Here is a 12,294-nt window from a genome sequence, read left to right as displayed (position 1 = left end):
GAAGGCGCATGCAAGAGCAAGAGGTAACACAGGGAAGCGGTGGGTGAAGTGGCCCGGGGTAGGTTGCTACATTAGGGCAGGGGAGAAGGCCCTGCCAGCAGCCTCCTGACCTTGTAGGGACCCTGGGCTGGAGTCCAGGGTAGAGGGCGGGTCTGGACTCCCCCCACCCTTCCCCGAGGGCTATTCCACTAGAACAGGCGTGGGCCTGCAAAGGGACCGGCTTTGTTCTGCCCCACTTGGGACTTGCCTATGATGAGGACGGCTCGCTAAGCGGAGACGCCTGCCTCTGGAAAGGCCTGGGCAGATAAGGGGTTTCTGTGAGTCTCTGAGGCACAACAGAGAAAACCGCCAGGAAGCGCAGGGACCCACAGGGGTTGACAAGGGACTTTGTCCCAGAGCCCATATCCTCTTCCCAAAGCACTGATGTGTGTTGGCCTACTGTGTTGTCCCAGAGAGACTGGAGGCACAGTAAGAACAGTATTAATTTTGTGTTGTTTGAGAGTACCTACGCGCCCTCGGTGCAGATCAGGACCCCAGCGTGCTGGGTGCCAGACAAACGGAACAAAAAGATGGGCCCTGGCCCAAAGAAACTACAGTCCAAGTATGTAAATCAGAGATACCTACAGAGTCAGGCAAAGGACTGTGTATAGTTCCAGACTCCCTGATGGCACTGCCATGCAAGTAAAGGAATGAAGGTCAAAGGTGACAAACCACAGAAGGTTCAGGAAACGCAAAGCTTCCAATTAGAACTGGATGCCTGGTGCAAAAACATTTTGCAAAGGTTCTGTGCGTTTTTCTTCATGGTGTCTCTTTCCATTGAACTTTGGAAAACTGGCAAATGCGAGTTCAGGTGCTCACTCTGGTGAACTTTTTAACCGGGCTATGAACATGTGTCCTACCCGTATATTTGTGCTATATTTTGTCGCTGAAAGTGGGAAGTACAGCAAAAGATTTGAAATAAGTGCATCTGCACCGGTAGATAACCAGTTGGGTACATGCTGGAAATCTCGTAAACAGCTTTAAGATGCCAGCTGCAGTTTATAAGTTGAATTTAGCAGAGGGGAACACTGTTCATGCTGATCCTGCTTCGCAATGTTCAGGCTGTTTTGACAGACTCTATATGGATTCCATTTATAAAAAACAAATAGTTATTCTGTCTAACAGACTCGAATAGATTTTTAGAGATGGTTAAAAGCGCATCAGTAGGTGTTATAGTCAAACAAGAATTTATCCAGGGAATGCTACGGTTTGTGTTATTTCCAGGTCAGACTGGAAGATCACAGTGGTCTTATCTATTCCCAGTTGTGCTACTGACTGACTTCATAGGTAGGGTCAAGTCTTTGAAGCCATCTCTGTGTAAAGTGGAGGTAGCACTGAAATGCCTTTATAATGTCCTTTCAGGTCAGTTTTCCCTGTAAGCCGAGCGCTTGAATGGCTGCCCAGGAGAAATGCAGGTGCTGCCCAGTTGTTCAGCAGAGAGCCCACAGCCAGCAGGATGTGTTCCTCCTGGTGATGCAGATCTGCATATGTCTCTTTGCACATAACCAAATTTATTCCCCCCATGGATGGAAAAAATCAGCGGGAACCTTGTTTCAGATCCTCTGATAAAGAGTACTAAAAAGACAATTTTGTTTACATGAGGTGTTCATAAAGCCTTACATCCCCAGTGAGGTAGGAAAATGTTGTTCTCATTTTACATGTAAGGAAAATGAGTCACAGTAAGGTGAAATTATTTGCTCATGGTCACAAAGTAAGTCGTGGACAGAATGAGGGGTAGAACCCAGGTGGTCTATTTCAACCACCAACCAAAATCCTTCTCATTTGGCATTGTACACAACTCCCCTGGAAGCATGGCCCTTTCGATTGGCTGGAATTTCACAGTGGGAGAATATGGCTTATGAAAGTTAATTTAAATAATTCAATTAATTGTAAGTTGGATAAAATTTACATGCTGGTGTGCTTCCTGGGTTATCAATTTAGATCATTTTGATAATGATGACTTTTTTAAAGGCCCAAACCATGCATACCAGTCACATGTGTGATATTTACAAATTGAGCGATTTAATGCAGATTTTTCAGAATTACCTAATGAATTCCAGAGCAGACATTCCAGGGAAAGAACTTGTGCTTCTTTACCCTTTTATTAATTCAAGAAATCTTTTTTTCAAAACACTTCCAGGGTTAATTCTGCTAACATGTCCTGTTGTTCCAAATCCCTTCTGTATGTATAGGGCTTAGTGACATTTTCTTGTGCATCACCAAGCCATCTCTTCCCAGGAATATATTAAAGTGTCACCGGTCCCTGGTCTTCCCACAGCAAGTCTTGTGTTTTTCTTCCTCCTTGAGAACAGTGGGATACTCTGAGGGGTTTTGCTCTCCCACCACCTGTCTGTTTGCAAGTTTCCCCTCTCTCTCTGGACCTCCCCTGGAGCTAATGCTGGCGTGAGATTGTTTGCTTCAATCAGATTAGAGGATGGGAAACAGCTGCCTCCTGCTTTTAACAGAGAGGCGTGAAGAGGCAGCAGAGAGAAAAACCAAAGATGCCTGTGGGTCTTCTGCCCCAGGTTCACTAGAATGCAGCACTGACCTCTGCTCCTATGTTCCAAGCTCGCTGCCATAACACTTTGATCATCACAGACTGGGGAGTGCCACTGGTCGTCGCGCTGCTTCTTCTCGGGTTGATCTATCTGTTCATTTACCTGCCCGCCACAATCCAGCAAGCCACTGGCAAGGAGACCATGAGAAACTTAACAGAGAAGCACAATTACAATGGCCTGAACGTCGTCAAACAGTGAAAGAAAGACTCCGTACTCTTGGCTGAGTTTGCATGGCGTGTGCGGGTGAGTGACCAATTTGACAAGGTCTGCTCCACCTCTTATTCAATGAGATGGGATGGAAGCAGCTGATGTGGATGGGGAGAGAGAGAGAGAGTTGATTTATTAGATTGTATTGCTATGGGACAATCTGCAAAGGAAAACGTGGCACAGCAAACTCCATGAGAGACAGCTTTCCCAGGCAGGAGGGTTTTGTGTGCTGTGCTCTGAGAGAGTCTGCACAGCGCTCTCAGTCGGTTATCTCTGGCTTGCGTCATTCTCTGCAGGAGCAGCGCAGGATCGTCTGCCTGGAAGAGTGTTCCGTGCTGCGTGATGTTAAACCTGGCTTCTCGCTCAAGACGAGTTTGTCCAAAGCCAACTTAACAACTGTCTCAGCAGTGCAAAGGAAAGGCCAGGAGGGGATCCAGCACTTGGAAATACCTGCAAACAGAGAACCCGACCCGAGGGCAGTGGTTACTCTTCACTAGGAACTTTTTGTGTTGGGCTCAGTACTGGGAGTGCATCTGGAAGTCAGGGCTGGTTTTGGCTTTGCCCAGTGCAACAAGTGCTGTGCTTTGTCAGAGATTTATGCCATTAAAAACAAGGACCGTGTCTAATAACCTGGGGATTTCTCTCTGCATTGGGGCCATCCTCCATTTAAATTCTTGTCCACACAATGCACACCTAAGAAAACAGCATCATTCTCTTTGCCAAAAGTGTGTGTCAACTTACGTAGGTTCATATGCATTGATCAAATTATAGCAGAGGTTTCCAGAACAATGAAGCGTAGCTTTGACTGGAATTACTGAACTGCAAAGCTGAAGGCTATGTAGGGCCCATCTGTGTGGGTAGAATGAAGCGTGAAGATTTCTTTTTGTTCTCTTGCTTGGAGAAAAGCTTATTAATATGTGACCAACATCTTTGTTCACGTGTACACAGGAGATGCAGTGTTACTTGATTGCACCAGCAGTAATGCCAGTAATTTTTTGTACCGTAAATATGCTGGTGATTCGTAGCCTTACCTAAGATTTGGGTTCTGTCCACCTTGTTTTGTGTTGCTACTGGGTATAAACTTGGTACTGTCCATGGGGTTGCACCAGGAATGAATCTGTCTCTTGTTATATTTTAATTTTGATGAATATTAATAATAATGGTATTTTTTGTTCCTGGGCTAATCTGAAAATATGCTTCACACGTATACAGTGTGATTCACACATCCAAGATACTGGACACCTATTACAGCATAATAACCTAGAACCCAAGTATAGTGAAGGGTTGTGCTCATGTAGTCTCCAAATTGTTTTTTAAAAAAGCCAGAGTTAAATCAAACCCTATTTAAATGCAATTGACCCTTTTTCAAGCAACAGCCCAAAGGACTGGAATAATTTGACAAGACCTTCTAATAAAGGTGCTTAATGGAGGGTATCTTCTAGTGATGGAGGATTAGAATTATTCTTGGTGCATCTTGAAAATCTGTTTTGTGAATTTTTAAGACAGCCATAGTTGGACAAACATGTTGCACAGGTTTTACTCTGCATCTTATTGCAGCAGTTCCACTGGGCAGTAGGTATTTAGATTTGTCCCAAGTGATGCCTTCATCTTTGGTAAGCTGCACATGTAGGTTTCACAACATACATATGGAAAAATGTGTAGAAATGACTTGATGCTCTCCAGTTGTGAAATGGCATAGTCTCCCACATTGCCGTGGGCTTTGGCTTTTCACGGCAACTGTTGTAGGGTGTGCCAGTGAAATGACATGCAGGTGTGTGTTCTGACGCTCGATCTTAGGTGTGGACTCTGGGCCTTTTGTTTTCTTTTACTAGCATTTTCTGCAACGTTCAGTAATGGTCACTGTAAGGTACTGAAAATGCATAAAGTGGGGAGTTATGTCCTATTTGCCATAAAGATTGTGTCTGTGGGTCACTGGGGAGACACGACTATGCAATGCATCTATTTCTCAAAAGTGCTTTTGGTCACTCTAATTTAAAATAGTAAAATCTCTCCAAATCTCCCTTAAACCAAGGAGACTTTTAAGGCAAAACTTTGCTTTAAAATGTTACACTTGTCATTTCAAACCTCCCTCTGTTGTACAAGTCCTTATTTTTCCTACAGCTACAGCTTCTGATGTCTGTCTGCCTTATGACTTTGTTGCCTGTCTCCAAGGGCAGGAGAGAGACAGTGGGAACCTGGAAAAAGGATGAACAGAGAGATGGTCACTAAATCACTGAGAATTTGTCTGATGCATGGGCTTTGGGGTGTTTTTTTGCTCTTAAGAGGAACATGAAGTGCAAATAAGACATGAAATATTTATAATTGTTATACAAGGAGGATAACTCAGTTTCTAAGAAATTCTCTGGCTGTGTTCATGTGCTAACTGCTCTAAAAAGGCCTCCATGTTCAGTGCTCAAATCCTGCTGAGAATAAAACTGCTTTTGCTTGGTCACAGTGACTGTTGATAGCAAATCTCAGTCAAACAATAGTAGTCGGTTATAATCCTTTTCTTTCACTTCTTGCTTTCGGTGCTGCATGAGAGATTGTGGCAGGAGCCTTGCCATGCAGTGTATGTGAAAGATGCTTAATTAAGCCCAATGGGTAGAGAGACTTTGACACAATAGGCAGGCTTTTTAAATAGACCTACAATACAACAGACAATGCTGTGCCCGGTTGCTCTGGCATGAAGTGCTTTACCTCTGAATCAACCTTTATGTCTGCTTTGCATCTAGAGAGCTGGTCAACAAAGCTGATAAAGAGTGAATTGGAGTCTCTTCACAGCCAGTGGTGGGGTGAGGAGTGGTTAATTTCTCCTGCAGGCAGATCAGAGAATACAGATCTCTTGCCAGTGTGCTGATTTGGTGGGGAACCCTGTCAACCAGGATAAAGGACTATAAATGGTCTCTTTGAATTCTCTTTCATGTGGCGTTACGACCCTGGAGGGTTAATTCTTAATCCCTCTGTTGTTGAAACTGGTTGGACATATCTGCAAGTGTGTAGCTCTGCTCCTGAGTTTGTTAGGTTCCCAAAACAGTGTTTGTGCTCTGTGTGTGTGTTAGGTCTAGGATCCAAAATCCTTAGAAGGGGCTGGTCAGTCCCATTGACCTCTCTGGGCTTTGGCTCAGGTGCTGTTCCCAATATGGGATTGAAGGGCAAATGCCACAAAAGACCAAACCTCTCTTCTTGTACCTGGTTCAGACCTGTTCCAAGATTAGCTGTTTTGCAGGATGGGATACGAAGTCAAGTAAATAGACAAGTGTCTGACATAGCTTGCTGAAGTTGGTCAAAATACTCTAGCTGTGATGAAACCTGTCTCCCATGTTATTACATTGTCTATTTCCTTGTCTGTTCAGTCCTTCCCCTTTATATTCCCCTAATCCTTTTAATCCAGCTTCCTCACTGAGTAATCTCCAGACAATATTTTAAACCCAGGTGACCTGCTTTATTTTCACTTCTGCAACTCAACAGTGGAGCACTGGAATGGGATAGGACAAAATTTAGGCTATATCTACATTACCCAGAAGATTGAACCTGGAAGTTCAACCCTGAGCGGGTCAGTTTCATGCACCTGGTAGGGACGCATGAAACTGACGTATCAGGGGTCACAGTCAACCACTGTACTCCTCAATATTGTGAGGAGTAAGAGAGTTTCTCCCATCAACATCCCTCATCAACCTCCCTCTGTGAGGACAGACCTTAAAGTCAACTGCCAATACATCGATTCTAGTATTGCAGTTGCCATAGCTAGAATTGCATATCTGCTATCGACTTTATGGTGTATTGTAGACCAAGCCCAAGTGAACCTGTTCTGATATTGAATACTTGGTATTTATCTCTGCGATTCAAAGTGTGTGAGGAAGTATCTTTCATTGGATCAGCTTTTGGTGGTGAAAGAGACGTGCTTTGGAATTTACCCCAGAGCTCCTCAGGTTTCTTTCACCTCTCAAAGTTGATCCAATAATGAATAAAACTGACTGGCTTTGCCTCTCTAATACCCAGTCATCCCCACAGCTACAACAGCACTGCAAAGAACAATGGAAGGTTTCTACCCAACACAGTTGCCGTAGGTCCTGACCTTGTACATTTTGGGTGTCAGAGCCCTTCCAAATGCTGTTCTCTGTTCAATAGGGCTGTATCTATGGAAGCATAAGAAAGAAGAGTAGGTCCCCTAGCCAGTGTTCCCTATAAATTGTGTGCTTGTGTGGCCACTCAGGAGAGATTCAAATGTGCCCAGCTGATTTAGTTTGGGGGTTTTTTGTCTGTACTGGTGCACATTTTCACAGGCTTGGGTGCAGAATAAAATTTATTCTGCGCAAGGCTGGAAAAAATCCACACACAGATGGAAAAGGTTAGAGGGGGCCTTGGTCCTAAGTTAGGTGGACTTGATCATTGGAGATAACTTCCACATGCACAGCTACTAAAGGGCTCTTTAGCTTCAACTTCCAGCCATCAGATCTTCATTTAATTAAACAAATTAAGACCAGAAATAACAATATGGGGGTGCGGGGAATTAGTAATTGGATCACGCTACCAAGGGAATTTGGTGCATTCTCTGAAATTCAATGTCTTTAAATCCGAATCAGTTGACTTTTGAAAAGATGCGCGGTAGTTCAGCCTCGGTGTATCGTGCTTGGTACAGGAATTACTGGCTTGCTGCGGTACGTAGAAGGCCGGACCAGAAGGGCACAATTGTCCCTTCTGACCTTCGAATCAATCTGTGCACTGTTAGGTGTCCGAAGATACGCCCATACAGGGGAGATTTGTTGGGTTGGGAGCTGAGGGCAATGCTTTGACCCTGCCGGTCACTGTGTTGCACCTTGTCCAGGATCAGTGATCTCTGAGTCAGCCTCACAAACCAGTTCCTGCTGGACCATACACTTAATGCTCACTGTGATGCTGTTGGCACCGGTGGGAAAAGGCCCAGGACTGGAATGACCATGGCAGCTGCTGCCCTAGCAGCTACCAGTGACTCTTCCTGAGGTGTGGTGGAAGCGTGTTGACAAAGCAATAGGCAAAAAAAGGTCCTTTCACAGTGCTGCCGCTCATGCGGTGCCTGAGCAAAAGCCTGACAACCATAGGGCTGTGTCTGGCCTCTTGCCCATGCATTCCTTTCACTGCACCCACATTAAAATGAATGTGAGAACGTATGGGACCTGCACGCATGTCTCACTGGTTTGGAACCCATTCAAATGGCCCTGTTCTGCATTTCTGGCAGGTTTCACCAAGCGATTTCAAAGTGCTTCTCAGCTGGGAGGCTGAGAAGAATTTAAAAAAAGGGAAACGGAGGCCCAAGGAGACAGATACTTACCCAGAGTCTCTCACACAGGAAGTTGCAATGTTCCTTCCATGTGCGGAATAGTGTTTTTAACGTGCACTGAGGCCTGTGGAAATGTGCACCACAAGTAGAAACAAACCCCAGCTGTGGGTGCTCCGCTAATCAGCAGGGCAGTATTCAGATCTCTCCTGAGTGGCCGCACAAGTGCACAGCTTACCGGGAACACTGATGCTGGGGCTAGAACCCAGGTCTGTTGACTCTCCTGGTCCCCAACTTACGACCACGAGATGACAAGATAATAGAAAAGCTAGTGGTGAATGTTGAGTGAGAATAGGATGAAACAAACGCATCTCCTCAAGTCTGCAGATTAGATTAAATATACCTTTGACCCTAGATTTTGGGGGTAAGATTTTTTCAAAGGTGCAAGTGGGAACTGGCTACCAGGGGCACTCTTTTATCTTCCTAAAAATCTCCCTCTTTGCCCGACAGCCTTTGGTCGCTGTTGTGCGAATGTTCCCTGTAAGCTGAGTGCATGGACAGCCACCCGGGAGAGGTTCAGCTGCCCCCCAGCCACAGTCAGTCACAGTGGGAAGCATGTGTTTCTGTTGGTGGTGCACATTTGCACATGTATTGGTGTACACAACAAAATTTATTCTGCACGTGGATGGAAAATATTAGCGGGAACATTGGACAGTACCAGACAGTATTAGCTGGCTTTGTTTTTATCTGCCCTCACCCTCCAAATACAATCTTTTAACCTTCTCTAGAAACGTGGAAGAAGTCTGTAGATTCCCAGACCTACCAGCACGGAAGCCGTTAACATACCAAGCCAAGCAGCTCATTGCAAGGGAAATCGAACTCGAGAAGATGAGGAGGACAGAAGCTGCACTACAGGCACGGAACGCCAGCCAGGTGGGATTGGGAGACCCCAGCCAGGTGGACACTGGTAGCGGGAGACGCTGTGGTTGCGGCTTAAAGGGGCCAAACACGGCAGACTCGTGATGCTCTGTGTGACCAGGTGTAGCTAAAGCAGGCCAGAGTGCCATCTTGGGTGGGGATAGATCGTACAGATCATGGGGCCGCTGTCAGCATCAGCACTGGACTGTCTGTCCTGTGCAGAGAGGTGAAGAATACTGATTCTGGATGTCTTGTTCCATGGAGCCGTAAAGGAGGGAGGGAGTGTCCTGCAATGACAGGAAACCAGCCCCCTTAAGGGGGCTCCCTTTGTACACCTCCTGTTCACCTTTGGAAAGTCTCAGCTAACGTTGCTTTCTCTGGGTTATAAACTCCAGTTGCTCCTGCCCAGATCCTCAGCTCTGGCCTTTCAGTGGGAGTAGCTGTCTGCCCCCTGAAGGCAGCAAGTGGGCCACTGGGGCCAGAGGGAAGCTTTGCCTGACAACTTTCCTCTGAAGCAAAGCGCAATGCGAAAGCTTTCCATTTGCAAGTAAAAATCCCTTACCACCAGCCTGTTGTGCAGCAACAGCTTTCTCCTTGGCTTGCGCCCTGTTAAACATGCCACATTAACATTGCTTTGGACCAAGCCAGACAGCTCCCTTTCTGTAGAGCCCCATAATGAGCACTTTTCTGAGGTTTTAAAATGCTGAACAGCCATTCTGCAAGAGCAGCCTGGTGTCCTTGTGAGTTTATCCCATCTTCTGCAGTCGGCATGTCTCGGGGAGCAGCTGTCTGTATAGGAAGGTGCTCTGATATCTGCTTGCTGGGGGATAGTCAGTTGTGTGATTGGACCCTGGTGTTTCACCAGTCTCCCAAAGATCACAGTGTATGCCCAGGAATACAAGGTCATTTCGTCCCTCACTGAAACGCAGCAGTCTCTGCCACTAGAAATGGTTGTAGAATCATAGAACACTGGAACTGGGAGGGACCTCGAAAGGGCAAAGCATCTATCCTAGGATGTAAAATCCTGTTTAATTGGGTAGCCATTTAAACTCTCCGTTTAATTAATTAATTTGATTAAGCAAGTGGTGGGTGGGGCATCTAGGGAGGCTGCTCAGGCCAGACAGAAATACCCACATTCACAGTGTGCCGGGGACTGGTGCTCCTCTGGCCTGGCTGGAGCAGCCCCCAGCTGCAGCCACCCTCTGGGGCTGGAGCATCCCCCTGCCTGAACCTGACAGGAGGGCTGCTCCAGCCTGTAGAGGTAACCATAACTGGTGAGCCTCAGCCATTTAAGGTCAGGCTTACCAGTTAACATCTCTAGCCTGTACTCAGTCATCTGGTATCCAGGGCTGTCCTCTCTCACGTCTCTCTGGAAGCAGGAGCAGCTCAGCTCCCAAGCTCAGCCAGGAGAGGGACCCCGTAAATCTCTCTGGAGCCTGACTGAGTTCCACCCAGTAGAGGGCAGCAATATGCACACACAGAGCTCATTGTTGTGGCTGTAGGTATTGCTGATGTGTCTTTTGCAAAGCGTTGCCTGGATGTGGAGGGGAAAGGGCGGGAGGGGAGATGAGGGATGCTAGGATGGATACTAAGAGGCAATGGTGCTGATGGAGCTGCAGGGAACCCAGAGCATGGCATGGTTCTTCTCCCGATATGCTTCCAGCCTGACTAGCTGTCAGCCTCGTCGCTTGGTTTCCTCTGCTGACTGCTCTTCCCCTCTCTAATGCTAAAGCCCTGCACAGTGCATTGTCTTTCTCTGCCTTGCTAGCAGCGCAAAGGCTCCGGCTGAGCACTAGGCTCTGTTGAGCAACTGCCCCACCCATCGATTTTGGCTCTTGGTACGTTAGGTCCCTTTGGCTCTGCTGCAGAATTCCGACAGGGACTTGCCCCCATCATGAGAGGTCTGAGGAAGGGGAGATGAGGATGCTTGGAAACAGCGTCACTGAGGCTCTCGTGGTTCTGGTGGCTTTCCACAGAGCCCTCCCTTGGTGCAGCTTGGCGAGATAATTAATCCTTGAGAGCCGGCAGCTCACAGGAGAGGGTGTTTTTTGGGGAGTGCGAGTAGGGAAAAGTGATGGTGTGCAACTCTCTGGAGGGGTCTTGTTTACGTGATTCCCCCCAGATTGAGAGGACCAGCTGGGCTGAAATGTTCCGAGTTCCTGAAACAATGTCAAATAGTTGCCAGGCTGTGGGGGTTTTAATTAGACTTTTTAAATTTTCAGGCTGATAGAAGCTTGTTATAACCTCATGTTGTATGACAAAAGCACTTAAAGTCCCACCTAGGGCCCATTGTCTGAGGTGCTGCATGTACATGTAGTCCAGGCTCCAAAGGATTCCCAGTCAGAAATCCACGGTGTCCGACATGCTAGCCACGTCTGGCTGTTTGGCCAGTTGAGTGTGGCTAGTTGGCTTGAACGGTAAATATATTTTCAGAGTAGCGTAGCCAGTTCGCTATAGAAGTAGTCACTGTAATGGCTACTGCCTCAGAAAAGGTTGGACACCCCGGATCTAAACAGACAAAATGCAGGAGAGAGAAGACAGGCACAGAGAGGTGAACTGTGGTGGACCTGGGCCTAGTCTCTTGACAGCTAGTTCAGTGCCCTAGCCAGTAGGCTTCACCGTTGTGCTGTAGCTGCATCTACAACCCACACAAGTGTTATATCCACAGCACAGCTGGTTGGCCAACCTGGGGGCTTTTGAAAGAGAGGGTGATGGTGCCCATAAAATTCACACACCAGTGTTGCTACAGCCATTCTGTGCCTGGGAACAAGTCCTGTGTGAAAGATTATTTTTATTGCGGAGCTATAACCTTTGAATAACTGGATTTGTAATAGAGGATGCTCCTTAACCCGCCGTTGTACTTCCCACAGAAAATCGGGGTCATTTCATGTTGCATTTATGAATGAAGAAGGAAGAGGTTGCTCACAGAGAGCAACTTTGACCTTCACGAGTTCAGTGGTTTATCTCCAAGAGAACAAATGAGAGAGAGAGGATCTGTAAACACGACATGGCTTGTCCAAGTAAACCTCCCTTGTTGCAGGTGTCTGAAGAAAGCCTTCATGAAACAGAAGATCAACCAAGTGCCAAGCTAGGGATACCCAGATGTAATGTTCGCAACCACGAGCAGCGTCTGGAGCACATCATGAGGAAAGCCACTTTTGACGAAAAGGTGAGATGTGGGAGGGGCAGAGCAGGGGAAGGGATTAAAGGGGGTTCATTGTCTCAGTGCCTGGGGCAATGGCACATGGAGCAGTTCCCACACTGAGGTCACTGGTTCAAATCTGGCCTGGGTAAAGTTGTTCTCACCTGGCAGCTACT

At 46.8% G+C, this 12,294-nt stretch overlaps 1 protein-coding gene across 5 annotated transcripts in view; it reads left to right on the top strand.

The window, feature by feature from the left end:
• Positions 1 to 12,294, top strand: part of CHTF18 (chromosome transmission fidelity factor 18) — a 44,307-nt gene that overhangs the window by 24,681 nt on the left and 7,332 nt on the right. For 4 of the 5 annotated variants that reach the window (XM_075011001.1, XM_075011003.1, XM_075011000.1 and 1 more), the window contains 2 exons: positions 8,847 to 8,991; positions 12,017 to 12,145. In XM_075011001.1, coding sequence (XP_074867102.1) covers positions 8,847 to 8,991; positions 12,017 to 12,145 — 274 coding nt within the window. The remainder of the gene's footprint in view (positions 1 to 8,846; positions 8,992 to 12,016; positions 12,146 to 12,294) is intronic. The other variant, XM_075011002.1, reaches the window with a different exon arrangement.

The sequence above is a fragment of the Carettochelys insculpta genome, chromosome 16 (assembly GCF_033958435.1).
Source record: "Carettochelys insculpta isolate YL-2023 chromosome 16, ASM3395843v1, whole genome shotgun sequence".
Taxonomy (NCBI): Eukaryota; Metazoa; Chordata; order Testudines; family Carettochelyidae; genus Carettochelys; species Carettochelys insculpta.
This window is presented reverse-complemented; position numbering and strand designations above follow the sequence as displayed.